This window comes from Podarcis pityusensis (assembly GCF_964106645.2).
Source record: "Podarcis pityusensis genome assembly, chromosome: 5".
Lineage (NCBI taxonomy): Eukaryota > Metazoa > Chordata > Lepidosauria > Squamata > Lacertidae > Podarcis > Podarcis pityusensis.
In genome coordinates, this window is record NC_138032.1 from 95280540 (window position 1) to 95296577 (window position 16038).

At 42.6% G+C, this 16038-nt stretch overlaps 1 protein-coding gene across 2 annotated transcripts in view; it reads left to right on the forward strand.

Annotated features, from left to right (window-relative positions):
* SEMA3E (semaphorin 3E) overlaps positions 1 to 16038 on the forward strand; it is a 170963-nt gene that overhangs the window by 126639 nt on the left and 28286 nt on the right. Inside the window, exons 5-6 of one of the 2 annotated variants that reach the window (XM_081005478.1) lie at positions 6714 to 6807; positions 13977 to 14105. In XM_081005478.1, the coding sequence (XP_080861604.1) occupies positions 6714 to 6807; positions 13977 to 14105 (223 nt within the window). The remainder of the gene's footprint in view (positions 1 to 6713; positions 6808 to 13976; positions 14106 to 16038) is intronic. The other variant, XM_081005479.1, reaches the window with a different exon arrangement.

Here is a 16038-nt window from a genome sequence, read left to right on the forward strand (position 1 = left end):
AGTGGATAGAGAATAGCTAGCTGGAATGCAGAGCAGGATCAGGGCCAGAGGGTATTTCTGTGTTTGAAGAGCTATCAAGAACAGCTTAGGATAATAATTTTCCCATTAATATTAACATTGCTTATTTCATCAAATGTGAAACCTGTAACGAGAAATGGAGTGGGGTTTTGCATGATAAGGAATTGACATTCAGTCCTGACCTTCTTCGCTCACAAACTACAAAGAAATAAATACACGTTGTCTTGATGTGTGTTTTCAAACTTTGCCTTCGTTTGCTATTAAAGGGCAATATACTATTTAAGATAGATTACTTACAAATACATCTATGTTTTTGAATGCTGTTGTAAATACTGTATATTCCGAAGTATAGGTGGGAAACCAAAGTTACCAGCTTTCCCCTCCATCTGCAGTAATGATGTTAAATACAAGCTACAGAAGCTTTATTGAGGTTGGCTATATCAGCTGAACTCTGACTTGTACACGGTATTTTTAAACCTGAAAAACCACAGGACATGTCAGTAAATCAGCAGAAAATTTAGTGTTTTGTTTAAATCCAAGCACAGGCTCCAAACTGAACTCTTAACTCGGTGACCTCACTAAGCTGAACGTTCCAGCTCTTCATAAAAGGATGGGGAGATGTACTGTATGAACACAATTGATCTAAGGAAAAACATACGGTTAAGAAAGTAACAACACACTTATTGGGTTGAACCAGTGAGTCTTTTTTTATTTCTTGCCTGCTTTTCTTAAAGCAGCCATCACAGTATGGTAAAGTATGTAAATAATAGAAGAATACATTATAAATCAATTGGGGGCAGGGGGAATCAGCCGCTCAAAACCTTAAAAATCTCTGGGGTTTTGGCGAACTTTGGAGAGTGAGTCTTATGCTTTGGGGAGAACCCTGAGTTCTTCCTGTCATAAGGGTGGAGTTTATAGGATTATTTCAAAACTGATTTATATGCATTTTCACATCTGTGGAAATTAGGGCGCGAACCAAGTTATTGTGGGTGCAGATGCTTAGTCAGAATGTATTAAAGGAGCTGGATGTTAAGGCCTGAGGCTCTTACGCTCATGCCTGTCTGATATACATTTTAACTGATTTTAATATCATGTTTTTATGTCGTAACCTGTCCTGGGATCTTATGGCAAAGGGTGTGTCAGAAATCCAAAACGTGCATTTGTCTCATTTATGCGATAGAAAGGATTAGCTTTAAAATCTTACGTACAACAAAATAATGTCATTGGCCCTAAGACGAGAGCTCATTGAATGGGACGTGGTTTCTCTTTATCGTATATCATCTTTTGGCAAGTGCTGCCTTTGGATGTCATTGATTCATACCCTGTTGCTACGTTACAGAGTAGCTAAGACTTCACGAAACAAATAGTGTGGTGATTTTTATTTTATTTTTAAAATGGCAATGTTAATGCCCGATGAATACTTCTCAGGTTTCTTAAGTCATAGGTACCATAAATCAAACCTTTTCCTTCCCAGCTACACGGAGACAGAATAATCTCTAGTTCCTCTTCTGTGTTTTCCTCTATGACTCTATCCTAGTCATTGGAAAGAGACGGAGACATGACTAATGGCAACAAAGTGCTACCTCATATCCTGTAGCGTGTCAGTTTTTCTCCTGACATTTCTTTTACAGCACTGTTCTCACAAATGGCAAAGAGTGGCTAAAATTACAGTGCTAGTCCTTGAAACTGATATTAGTAGGGAACCGTTTTCCTTTGAAATTAGCATCATGTGGAACTTGACACACACAAATCACTCGATTCATGGTGAAAAACACCAGCGCTGGATGCTTCGGAGCAGCCAGCATTGTAGGCCACAATGTCCTGAAAGGTTGAGATGGAAAAACTCTACAGGAAAATAAAAAAGTCAATGTTGAAATTTTGCAGACCATTTCCCCAGCGATCCTGCGCATCTGCAAACATTTATGAAGAATATGCTTTGGTTTCTGTCAAATCGGGTAAGATTTACTGAAAAAACACATCTCTCTGTTTCAGTGGAATATAAATTGTGGTCCACCTTAACGTGGAAGGGTACCTTGAAGAATGTAAACCACATTATTCAATCAGAGACTGCAGCTGTGCAAACATAGATAACAAAAGACAGTACGAGCACCGCCTAATTTACTTGTTAGGCTTAAGCCAATACACCGAGCATTTTGCACAAGAGAGAATTTTCGTTTATGGTGTAAATGGAGAAGATTTGGTTCGGTAAGAGTAAAAACCTAATGTCGGTGAAAATTGTTCAAAGCAGTTTCATCAACCCAAATTTTTAGTCTTAAGCAGAACTGTTGTAAACGATGAAAGCAGAATGTGGTGTTTAAAACCGGCGGCAATTTAGAAATAGCACAACTTAATTGCCAAGTTAAAAGTAAGTGTTCACTAACTTAGATGATTTAAGAAAATAAGTGAGATTGAGAAAATATAACTCTTTTTGAGAACTATAAGACTATGAAATATAGAAGGGATATAAGAATGCAAATAAGATAACAAATTGCTGGTAAAAAGTTATAACAATGAAAGTGGGAGCGGGAGATGTGAGGAAGTCCAAAAAAAAAATGTGAAACTATGTTAAGATATTTGTTATATTGTCTGTTACATTTATTCTTATTGTAAACTCCAATAAATATTATATAAAAATAAATAAATAAATAAAAGTAAGTGTTCAAACAACCAGCTGTCCCATGCGGGGATTGAACCTGCAACCTTGGTGTTTGTCATCATCATGTCCTAACCAACTGAGCTATCCAGATGAAGTCTGAGAATCAATGCTTCTCAAAATACCAAGATCTGTCGTGAGGGAGGGCACTCCAGTACAAGCTCATTAGTGCACCCTCCTAGTTTTGTGGGTTTTATTATTATTACTATTTGTTGATTTTCTATACTGCCCTATTCCTGGAGGTATAGAAAGGTACATAGTTTGCTGCTGATTTGACAGGGTGTGGTGCTCCCTGAACTGCTCTTGAAAGGTATTGTACAGGTACTGGTGACGAGGACCAGCAGTTCATTTCTGTTGTTAAGAGAGAAGGAGCAGGGATGTACCTGGGCCTTTGCTTCCTGCTGCAGGATATTCCTGCAGAATCTTCTGGCATAGCTGTAGTTGCCTCAACGAGTGTAAATTGCCATCAACAGGTCTTTCCATTTGGACACATTGTTGGTTTTTGTTAGCCTGACATAAACCTCTTCCTTTCAGCTTATTGATTTGCAAGTTTGAGCTTGGATTTAGATGTTGCCTTGATTTATTCTGAGATGTTATTAGAACCAGGTTCCCCCTCCCTCCCCCCCCTCAACACACATCTTGGGATAGATTTGATTTATGAGACTGATATTTTGGGCTTGTGTGCACTCCCAGCAAACAGGAGAAGGTTCAAATAATTCAGCTGGTCTTCCATTGATTATTTTCTGCAAAATGTATTTCCAGAATAATAATACAAAAGTATAATATTCCCAGTCTTCACCCTATAAAATTCATTTTTCATTTCTAACTACTAATTTTCGCTTAATTCTCTTAAAGTCTGCTGGTTTAAAATTTCATGCTGTCATAAAGAGAAAAATAATATGATATCAATTCTCTTTCTTTTCCAGGGGTTGCTTCCCAGATTGATTAAAGCTGTTCCTTTTAATGGAGTAATACCTGAGCAGCTAATAATTTCAAGGAATTATAGTTTACATAAGCCATATTTCCATATATAATTTGTGGGGGCTGTCCCCCCTAAAAAAAACCCCACCAGCATCCAACTAAGGCACACTGTACATAAAACAGCTACTGCTAAAGCTATAGAACCACAGTAACCCGACCACTTACATAGGGTTACATTCTGGGGGTGGTGCCTAAAACTAAAATCCCGTATAGTCAAAACACATTGGGTGCAATGGTGGGTCATGGGATGCGGGTGGTGCTGTGGTCTAAACTACTGAGCCTCTTGGGCTTGCCGATCAGAAGGTCGGCGGTTCAAATCCCCGCAACGGGGTGAGCTCCAGTTGCTCTGTCCCCCAAACTTGTCACCCCCTTTTAATTTTTTTAATATTTTGCCAAGTACATAAACCTGAATGTGCACAGGTTAAATGTGCAAAAGTTGTGGGCATACGGTATTAGTTCTGAGAGTTGAGTGATGGCAGATTAAAAGAAAAAGGCACAACTTTAAGTTTCATCTAGTTGTCATCTTGCTTAAAAATATACCGAGTGTTTCCTGAAATGGCTTTTGAAGATTCACCTCTTCTATGGAGACTTTGGCCAGAGGTGAATTTAGGAGAGCACAACTGGTTCAGTTGCTCTGGACGCAGAGCCTTGAGAGAGATGCAGCTATGATTTAGAATGGAGTGTGAGAGGCAGGGAGTGCCAGATTTTGGCGTCTCACAGGGTGCCACTGAAATTTCCGACCCCAAGATCCACCACTGCTTTGGCTTGACCCTCTACAGAAATAATCCTATGCAGATATACTCAATATGTACGTCTCCTTTAGCTCAGTGGGGGACTGACTCTGATACAGTTGTAATGGGCAAGGCAGCAGCTCTTACCTGACCTTTCATCACAGGCACTGTTAGGGCTTAGTGGGAGAAGGAGGGGCAAGGTGGAGACAAGGTCAGCATGGTGCAAATGCACTAGCAGGAGTGCGGGATTGCACTCCTCCTCCTCACCAACTCCTACTGCACTGAGGTAAACGTGCATAGACCTGCATCGAACAGAACCTGAGTGTATATATAGCTTCATTTGTACACACTTAGCCCTGCATTTCATTTCCTCATTTATCTGCTTCTCTGTGACAGTTTAGATTGTAAGCTTCTCAGGACAGGGACTTGACTTCTGTTGTCGTCGTTTTTCTCCTTTGAACAAGTGCGCCATCACCAGGATGCAGATGCTGATTGTTGTTAAGGTAAAGGTAAAGGTACCCCTGCCCGTTTGGGCCAGTCTTGCCAGACTCTGGGGTTGTGCGCTCATCTCACTCTATAGGCCGGGAGCCAGCGCTGTCCGGAGACACTTCCGGGTCACGTGGCCAGCGTGACAAGCTGCATCTGGTGAGCCAGCGCAGCACATGGAATGCCGTTTACCTTCCCGCTGGTAAGCGGTCCCTATTTATCTACTTGCACCCGGAGGTGCTTTCGAACTGCTAGGTTGGCAGGCACTGGGACCGAACGACGGGAGCGCACCCCGCCGCAGGGATTCGAACCACCGACCATGCGATTGGCAAGTCTTAGGCGCTGAGGTTTTACCCACAGTGCCACATCCACAAAGTACTGTTTCAGAAATGGACAACTATGACACTTGTGTTACCAGCAATTGGCAAACATGGGGCAAGCCTGTCACCATCCAGTTAAGCTAGTGTTTCTCAAACCTGGGTCTCCAGTTGTTGTTGGACTACAACTCCCATCATCCCTAGCAGGACCAGTGGTCAGGAATGATGGGAGTTGTAATCCAACAACAGCTGGAGACCCAGGTTTGAAAAAGATGGATAAGTATTCTTTGCTTCTAAGCACGGTATTTTGGACAGAGGTGGGCAGCCCTGAAGATTTTGCTGGACTGGGAACTTCCATCATCCTTGGCCATTCACCACTCAGCCTATTTTATTTCTGTGGATTTTCTGTTGGCTAGATTATGCTTTATATTCTATTTCTGAACACTGCTCAAGGATATTTTCTGAATGTACAGCAGCTTATAAATCATGATACAAAATATTATCTTACTTAAGGTAAAGGTAAAGGTACCCCTGACCGTTAGGTCCGATCGCGGATGACTCTGGGGTTGCAACACTCATTTTGCTCTATAGGCCAAGGGAGCCAACATTTTGTCTGCAGACAGCTTCCAGGTCATGTGGTCAGCATGACTAAGTCACTTCTGGTGAACCAGAGCAGTGCATGGAAACGCCGTTTACCTTCCCGCTGGAGTGGTACCTATTTATCTACTTGCACTTTGATATGCTTTTGAACTGCTAGGTTGGCAAGAGCTGGGACCGAGCAACAGGAGCTCACCCCGTTGCAGGGATTCAAATCGCCGACCTTCTGATCGGCAAGTCCTAGGCTCTTTGGTTTAAACCACAGTGCCACGTGTATCCTAATAACTTACTTACGATGGCCAAAAGGAGGAGGAGGAAGAAAAGCTGGCATAAAGGAGTGGTCTATCATTCTCCAAGGCATAACTGTGTTGAATGCACTACTGTGCTAGACATAGGTGCCAATTCCCTGGGACACCTGGATGTGCGAACACCCACAAAATTCCCCATGAAGGGGCTGGGCACCCATAAATTTCGGAGCCAGGGCCATACATGCCGCATGGCACCCACGATTGTGGTACTCCTGGTGCTAGAGGTGCAAATACATTAACAAGAGAGTGTCTTACATGCACAAGTATCCTACGTTGAGTCTTGTTTGAATGAGTTTCTGTATTACTGATTTTATAAAAGTATTTCTGTAGTACTTTTCACATGGGAAGGGGGTACCAAAGTTGTGTTTCCACATGGATAAATCAATTCAATCAGATGAATCAAATATACAGGGGGAAATTCTCATAATGAGCACAGTATGGAAAAGTACCTGGATGTACAATTTCAACATGTGCCTAGTGTATCATCAGCCATCTAAGTGTTTGAACAAGGGCTCGTGATTTAGTTGTCCCTAAGCCACAGCACTGGTACATAGGTAGCTGCAGCTTAGTTTGTATAAACCAGAACTTTATATAATGCTTTCTGTACTTCTTCTTTTCAAAGGATCATCTGTTTTATCTAGAAGCACACAGACTGGAGAGGGGACGTGGACGGTGCCCATTTGACCCCAATTCCTCCTTCATCTCCACTTTATTTGGTAATGGCTTGTCGTATGTTATAAAATGTCTTTCTGAGTTTTCTTCCCCAACTCTCTTAAGGTGTTGTCACTACAGTATTCTTTTACATGCCTTTGATGTGTCTGTTATACCTGTGCCTACATTTATGTTGCGTTTAATTCTCTTTGTTTCACTAGATCAACCATATAGCCAATGTTCTTCTGTTTTCTTTTGCCAGTTTGATAGGTAGACATGCTATGGTTGCATAATATTAGGGAACTTTTCAGGCACAGTAATTTCACTTCAAAGCAATACTGCCCACTGAGTTCCGATTCACTGTATATTAGATTCAAATAAATAAATAAATAATGCCCTCCATATATGCCATCACAGATCAGGACTGCAATCTGATCTGCTCCAGCCATCACGGCCAATGGCCCAGGATTATGGCAGCTGTAGTGGACAAAATCGGGTAGGAAAGGTTTGTACAGGTGTTGATTTGGAGTAGGGACATAGATCCACAATAAGCCTGTTGACCCTGGGCCTTATTCCAGAGATCATCTTGCAGGTCAGTAGCCCATGCCTGAATTTTCAGCGCACTACCATCTCACTCAGTGAAATACTGATGGTTCATGATGACAGTTTTGCCTTCGTTAATTACCTGTTGGGAAATGATGGGATAGATTTGCTGATGATCACTGTCCAAGTGCAATTCAGGCACCCCAGGCGCTGCCAAACTTTATTGATTGGTTGTTCAGTTTTTCTGCTGTATATATCTATGCAGTGTACAAAATACAAACTTTAATACAATACAAAAATAAACAAACAAATCAATACAGCATAACGAAACAGCATGTTCACAGAAAGTCACAGCTATACAATATGGGTGGGTCATCTCCAAGTGAAGGCTTTCTGGAGGAACCAAGTTTCAAGCTGGTGTCCTAAAAGATATGACAGGCAGTGCCAGCTTAATCTTAGCGGGCAAAGAGCTCCATAACTGTTTGGGCACATGGACTAGATACCAAAAAGTGATTTAAGAACAGAAGCCTATTCCTACCTGGATTGGGTTAAACGTAGACAGGACTATAGCTTTACCCTCTTGGCACACCTTCCCCCCAAAATGATATGATAACATGTTGGCATTTTAAAATATCACATGTTATGTTTTTTAAATCCTGTTTGTTTATCATGACTTCAACAGAGTTTATCATGACTTCAATACATGGCAGAGGACAATCCCCGATACTTCATTCTTGGTGATTTTCAGTTCATTAGTTAAAAATACTAGGGACAATCTAGCCAAAACTAAGCATGCCTAAGACCTGAGGAAGCTGCTTACCTTTTCTGTTGAAATAGACAAGATTTCAGGGTTGCGCTGTTACCTGGGAGTAAACCCCATTTGGTTTAGTGAGATTTCCTTTTGAATACACACGTTTTTGCACTGTGTATTCACACAGATTGCACTGTGATTAATTTGCACTGTGATTGCAAAGTGATTAATTTGGATTGGATTTCAGTTCCTCCTTTTTTCCGTTGTTTAGGGTTTTTTTCCTTAAATTACCTTCAAAACTTACTTTCTCTTGACCTGTACTAAGGAAAGAGGCAGCAAGGAACAATTTCATTTCTGAATAAACTCAGAGTAAGTTGTAAATTACAATCAGGAAACAGAACAGACCTTCAACCGCAGATAATGCTACATAAAAATGTTAAATGGTTAGATAAATTCCATAAAGAATTTTTGGACCTAAGTACCCAAAGCAAATGAATTCTCCTGTCTGTTTCCAATAAAGCAAAGCTCTACTTGGTAATAGATCTCATTGGCAGGTTGACAGAGACCACAGAAGTTCTTGAAAGGATAATTTTCTTCAGGCGCGTGGCTTTTGATATGTAGCACACGGTAGTAGCAGCCCTGTTATCTGCGTCTTTTCTAGCCCAGATCTTTTATGCTGCTGAGACTGAGATGTGACCTATCCCCAGGACTGGGTAGCAGTGCAAAAAGTGCCCAGATCAACTCCTGACAGTTCCAGCTAAAGGATCTCAAGTAGCAGCAGAAGGAAATATTGGTGTTGGATAATGGTCCATGCTTGGGTGGAGGAGACAGAGCCAGCACATGTCACACGCTGCCAGTGAAGCAGCCCTGAGCATGACCTTTATGCTGAAGCTTCTCATTTTGCTCAAACTTGCGTGTCGAGACCCCGCAGCCACCCCCTCGTTGGAAATAACTCAGGACACAGATATTAGGTTTATGTTATTGGGCAAATTTTGGCCACAACTTTATTGAAATTATAGAATGTGAGCGGTATTGGCTTAGGCATTGATTGGACATGACTATATCTGACTCCTGCCCATTGTGCAGGAAGTCCAGTAAGGGTAAGCCACTGGTAGGGGGAGCCCTGTCGATGCGAACCAACTCAAGCTCCCCCTGGTGTTCCTGTCGGGGTCGTGTCAAGGCCCTAGCCCCCAGCCGGGCTTTGGACCATAGCTGTCAAGTGTCCCTTATTTGAAGGGACAGTCCCTTATTCCAGCGCCATGTCCCGCTGCTGTCCCTTATTGATGGATGTCCCTTAAATGTCCCTTAAATGATGTCCCTTAAATTTCAAAGGAAGCAGCTCCTCTCCCTCCCTCCCTGCTGGCCAGGGATGAGGGAGGCTCCAACTATGTTGCTTGGCTGTGTTGCTCACCCAATAAGAAGTCTAAGAACGACTGGGGGGTGGAGCTTGCATGCCTTGTGTGTGGCTAGTTAATGCAAGCTGAGGGGGTTTTTGAATGCTGGACGCCATTTTGTTGCACGTGCTGCTGCAAACTTTGCAGTGCAAAGCCAGGCCGGGGAGCCATCTTAAGTTGAGGCTGCATAGGCCTTGTGGTGCATGTGATTCAGATTCTATTCAGTTGAACCTCTGGTTACAAAGTTGGTTGGACAGTGTTCTCGAAGCTACCAGCATGAGTTTGACCAGACTGCAGGAGGACAGGAAGACTAGAGTGCCTGGAATAGGTGAGGCTGCAGGTCCCTTATTTTGGCTGCTGGTCCCTTATTTTCAAGGCTGCTGGTCCCTTATTTTCAAATCTGTAAGTTGACAGCTATGCTTTGGACAAGATCAACACCCCCGGATTCCTTTAACGGAATACCCTTAAGCATGGAGGGGCAGGTGATGGCCACACCTCCCCCCCCCCACACAAGGTCAAACAATGCCTAACCACAACCCTAACAAAGTTATGACAATTGCTACGAGGTAGGTGAAAACCAAGTGGCCACTGCCAATTTGCCAAGTGGAAAAATTCCTACCAGGCCCCTCGGACAACCAAGGCGACCAACCAAAGTCCATAGCAAGGTCACTGCCTAACCTGCAAAATAGGGAGGGAGGGCGGGTGATTGAGGAAGCGAGCAAAGAGGAAGTCCTCTGGCTCGCTCCTCCATTTAAACGGCCCCGGCCACACCCCGTCACGCTCTGATGTGGCCAGGATCCCCCAGGCAACGGGGGACAAAGTCCCCCGCCCCCTGTGGGGAGTGGGTGGCCACGTGGTCCACCGCAACTCCTCCCCACTGGGAAGTGGAGCAGATTTGAGCAACAGGACAGCTCTTGCACCTCACCTTATCCCAGGAACCCCCCAGGCTTCTTTGGTCTCAGCTTGTGCCATGTCTCTGAGTAGCACCAGTTCAGAAAGGGCCCCGTGAAACCAGGGGTGTCAACTCTCCCAGCTAGATCAATTCAGAGATTTATTGAGAGGACCAGTCTTTATAGTTCTATTTATGTACAGGCCATAAAATTCTCCAGTAAACACAAACACACTCCCCCCCCCCCGACATATATATAACAATATATATTTTGTATATAACAATACAAAATCAATTCATTTGTATTTCATCTTTGGTGATGGGTCAGGTGAAGAGTAGTTGCAAGAATTGAAAGGCCACAATAACCACACAATAACATTCAGATGCCACATTTCCGATATGTAGAATCAGCATCAGTGCCCTGAACAATGTGAAACTTCCTTACTCTTCAGGACATTTTTGAGAGGGGGCGGGGAACAACTCCAGAGAGCTTTTACCTCACACTGAAGCATGATTTCCATTGGTTTTGTTCTGTGGTTTTTCCCACCCTTCTGTTTGTCATTAGTTATATATTAAAAATAATACACCCATTTAGGTGCCCTTTCCATATGTATATTTTCCTGACTTAGGGATTTAGACTAGAAGGTAGGATATAAATATTTTAAATAAGTAAGAATGATATGAATAGCATGCTTTGTATGCACAGTAACATAAGACGTGTTGTTCTGCCTGGTTCATTATTGTTTCCTACACTGACTGGCAGCCACTTTCTAGGTTTTCATACAGGGAATTTCCCCAACTGTATCTGCAGATGCAGTGGCGAAAAAGATGCTCCATTACTGAGCTGTGGCCATTCCCCTCTGCACATGTTTATTAACAAAGAAGACTTACCTGTTCTATAGTTTTAGATCCAGATAGTTTAGTTTGCAATTATGCAATGACGTCTAATTTTACATAGCACATCTAACATTTGACTGCAAACTCTATTCTTGTTAAAACCGTCACTGGGTCAAAAAACTATTCCATGAATGGAAGAACGCGTTGGATACAATCCAAAGTATATTTGTGGAATTGAAATGCTACCAATATCACCTTTTAATTTTTCTTAAATTGCAGTACTTTGTGGACGTGATCCCACCAGATTTATGATTCTGGCAGAAGAATAAGAGTGCTTGCTTCAGCAACTCCCACTGAAATTGGTGGGGAATGTAAAGTGCTTAACTTTAGCTTGATTGCTCCCTTTGCTTCTGACAAGATGTATGTAGTGAAATGCCTAAACTGAGTCTTTTCGGCATCTAGCATCTGACACTGAAGCGAGTCTACAGGCTCTCGCTCGCATGCGACTGCAATCAGTGCTGGCAGCCCCAAAGCAGCCATCCTAGGGCTTTAGGTTCTCTCCAGTAAGAAAATAAACACCAGTGTGCAAAGTGACAATGCCTCTACAAATGCTCAAATTTCCCTTATCTCACGGCAGAGTGGGAAGACCCTCCACGTAATGAACTGTAAAGCCCTTGGCTCTCAACCAACACGCACTTCCTCTGGGAAATCAAAGTTACCTCACGAATTTAAAACTTAGCTTAAGAATTCTCTTTGTAAGTCATGCACGACCTTCACTCTGCCAAGGATGTCTGTAGTCTGAGAAAGGCTGGAAATCACACATGGGTAGAAAATTTCCTTGTGGAAGTTGTACACTACACAGTTCGCATGTAATGCAAAGCCGAACTGTAGCCTCAGCGCAAACATGCAGGCTTACAAAAAACACACACGAATGCTTCTTCCTTTTTTTTTTTTTAAATGATATTTATTAAAGTTTCAAAAAAAAAAAAGGTTACATAGATAAGAATAAAAAAAGAAAGAAAAGAAAAATACAAAATACAAAAAAAAAAATTAAAAACAATTCCATCTTTTCATCACATATCTTTCATTTACTTGTTTCCCGGACCTCCTCATGCCTCCCTTTTTTGTATTCCAGTTCAATTTATTAGTTCAGCAATTCCTTTCCCTCCTTATTTTATCCTGATCTTTAATCTTAATATATTATGGCATTGAGTTTTTACGTATTGAAAATCCAATTTTTCCATATTCTTTTACACCATTACAGCTAGAAACCACTTAACTTCAATCCAACATCATTCTAACATTCATTAATTTTACAATATTTCTGTAAATAGTCTTTAAATTACGAATGCTTCTTCCAAGGATGCTGATAACACACACACACACACACACACACACACACACACACACACACCCTTTTGCAAGGGTGAGCTGTCATACTGTTTTGGCTACATAAACCCAGGCATCTTGCGAAGTTGGGAGTGATTATTCAGGTGTTTGGAGACTTCAGTTTTCATGCCATCTCAAATACGTAAGGATTCCTTTTTCTCAAGAACTGCTGTGACTTATTTACTTTATTTGCTAAGGTGTTGTTCCTCTGCGGAACTGATCTCCGCGTGGGTTGGCTAGCACCAGTGAAAGATTTCTGGGTTTGCCATATCTGCTGTACTTCAGCAGAATATTTAGGGTCATTACAGTATTGGGAACGGCAGCATCATTACTTCCAAATGCATCAGTTGCACTGAAATCAGATCCACACTTATTTGCAGACAGCAAGTAAAAGATTGCAAATCCTTCAGAGAGAGGGAAGTAGTAATAGTGATAACGAAAATAATTAAAAACCATAACAGTAACAGTAAAATTAGTCAAATATGCTTGCTTATAGATTAAAAAAAAGGTTGAAAGTATTCAGTTTTTTGTCAGAGGGGAGTAAAATATCTGCACAGTTTAATTTAGACTGTCAAAGGGCTAATTTTCTTCCCGTTCTGAAAGGATGGCTTCCTTCTGCTGCTTTTGTGGTATTCGGGTGCCATCCAGTGGCAAATAAATGTAAGACACATTGAGAAAGGGGAAAAACCAAGTACCTTATGAAATCCCCTTTTAAAAAGACAAGCGAGGCAGAAAATGTCATTGGGCAGCCAGTGCCTTGCAGTTCACTCTGGAGCAGAATCTTGAACTCGTAATGTAGAGTACAAGTAATTTAATGTAGGGGGGGAAATTCTGGTCTCACTCTGCATGGTGGGGGCAAGGAGATTTGGGAGAAAGGAAAGTGCAGACTTACTGTAAGGTTTTTTTAAAAGATACATCAGTGATAAAAGATGGAATACCTCAACTTCTTTAAGTGTAGGTTATCCATTGACTTCCTGTTGATGTCTCTGTTTGTATCATGTATAAAACACATTGGGACTTTTATACCTGCTACTGTAAATTGCCTTAAGCTTTTACGACAGCTTCATACTTGCGTGGGCACAGCTTTTCCTGTAACGCTTGGGCCTACAAGTTGGGCCTTGACAACAGCATCGGCATCCCTGCGCATGGAAAAACAGAATGCCAGGGAGAAGTCTAGATTGAAACCTCCCTGCTATATTTTGTCATGTCCCCCCCCACCCGTCCCTGCCCTGCTTCTACCCCTGACCTCCTCTAGAAGGGCTGTAGAGAAGCACTGAAGTATGCAACTCTTTGCCTGCACCCTGAAGTGGTACGATCCAGGAAAATCTGTGTCCACAGGACTGGTCAAACGCCTCACCTGTGATGTAACATGTATGTCGTGTGAGTGTGGCAACCCTCTCTCCACTTACCACGGATGCATCTGACTTTCAGGTGGTGAGTTGTTCGCTGGGCTCTACAGTGACTACTGGGGGCGAGATGCTGCCATCTTCCGCACAATGGGCCGTGCGGCACACATCCGGACTGAGCCAGACGATGAGCGCCTGCTGAAAGGTACAAGGGGTCCGTAAGAAATCTTCGTTGTTTAATAATAGTAATCATAAAAATAAACAATAGTGTTTTGCCCAGATGCGCCAGGAGGTTTAAAAGGCTTCGGCGACACAAGGTTCTAGCCTTATCCTCCCTGCAAAGTCCTCTCCAAATCATTGCTAATCCCCTTAGCAGTCAATATTTGCAGCATCAGTGATGATCCCTTGAAAAGATATCAGGGGAACAGTACTTTGGCTTGAGAGTCCAGATTGGGGAGGGCACTGGAGAGTCCAACTATAAGTTGTGCATTGGGTCCTTTAAAGGTAAAGGGACCCCTGACCATTAGGTCCAGTTGTGGCCGACTCTGGGGTTGTGGCACTCATCTCGCTTTATTGGCCGAGGGAGCCGGTGTACAGCTTCCGGGTCATGTGGCCAGCAGGACTAAGCCGCTTCTGGCGAACCAGAGCAGCGCACGGAAACACTGTTTGCCTTCCCGCCGGAGTGGTACCTATTTATCTACTTGCACTTTGATGTGCTTTCGAACTGCTAGGTTGGCAGGAGCAGGGACCGAGGAACGGGAGCTCACCCGGTCGCAGGGATTCGAACCGCCGACCTTCTGATCGGCAAGTCCTAGGCTCTGTGGTTTAACCCACAGTGCCACCTGTGTCCCTATTGGGTCCTTTAGGTTAGCATAAATATCATGCGTTTGGCCAATTGTGCAATACCAATAGTTCATACAGACCCAAATTGTTCCCTACTAATTCTACAGAGAAAGGAAACAGAATTTGCACACTCAGTCAGTTGACGAGGACTCCATAGGCAGAGAAAGAATCAGCATGTCCCATCCCCCTGGACCTTTGAGGTGCACATTTGTAGACATGATTTGTTTGATCCTTCCCCTGCGAAAAGGGATGGAGAAGTCAAACGTCTGGTATATGAATGTGTATAACGCCACACTTAATTTTGCTCACGTCAGGTTTGGGAGAAGTAAGACATGCACAACAGCTCACCTACCATGCATACTTAGGTCCTCATGCACCTGAGTGTGTGAACTACCTTGCTGTTTGACTCTCTCATTGCCCTGAGCTATTTTGAATGTGCGCTCTGGAAGACTCACTCCCTTGGGTTTCTTAATTTTTGCTTGAGTTGTGAGTGTCATGTAGATTGAGGGCCATGATGGCTGTCAAAGGATCGTCCTGATAGAGCTTTGATGAGTTGAGTTATTCTGATCTATCCCAAGGGTAAACGTCAGTGTTTGGTTTCTCATGGCCAAGTCACATGGTTCCAATTTGACAACAAAAGAGGCGAAATGCTTTCAAATCTGCACATCCCTCTCGCACAGTGTCTTGCTCTCCCCACCCCCAGTGGCAAATCAGTCTGCCTCAACAGCTCTGATTCCTGTTTTGTATACAGCCACAGATGGTTGTATCAAATGCATGCCAAGTTTCAGGCTAATATAAATTAAAATAAATGAACCCCAGAGAGTAAGATTGGAAAAGGATCTTAGGGGGTTTTTTGTGTATGTGTGTAAGAAAAAAAATATTGATATGTAAGTTGGAGCTACACAAATATTTTCAAAGCTGATATTCTCCATATGTTCATTCACTTGCATGAAACAGTATTTAAGTTTGTCTTTTGGTCCCCCTTGAGATCTTGGTTGTTATTGCTTTGCAGTTCCATTCATATTTACTAGAAATATCTATTGCAAAAGTATGTTTGTACTTAAGGCTATCTTCCTCAGGACTTAGGCACATTCCAAATATTAGAGCAGTATGCTGGAGAGGACATTTGGCTTCCCCTCTCTGTGAGCCAGGATCTGAACCAAGAGGTATTGCTAGGGTAAACCCATGAGGTAGAGACCCCCAAATCTTTCCTGAAGTGTCCTACGTGCTTCTGGGTCATTCATGAATTTGCAATAAATTGAATTGGTTGTGTGTAGGATATTAATTTCAGGAAACGAATTAAT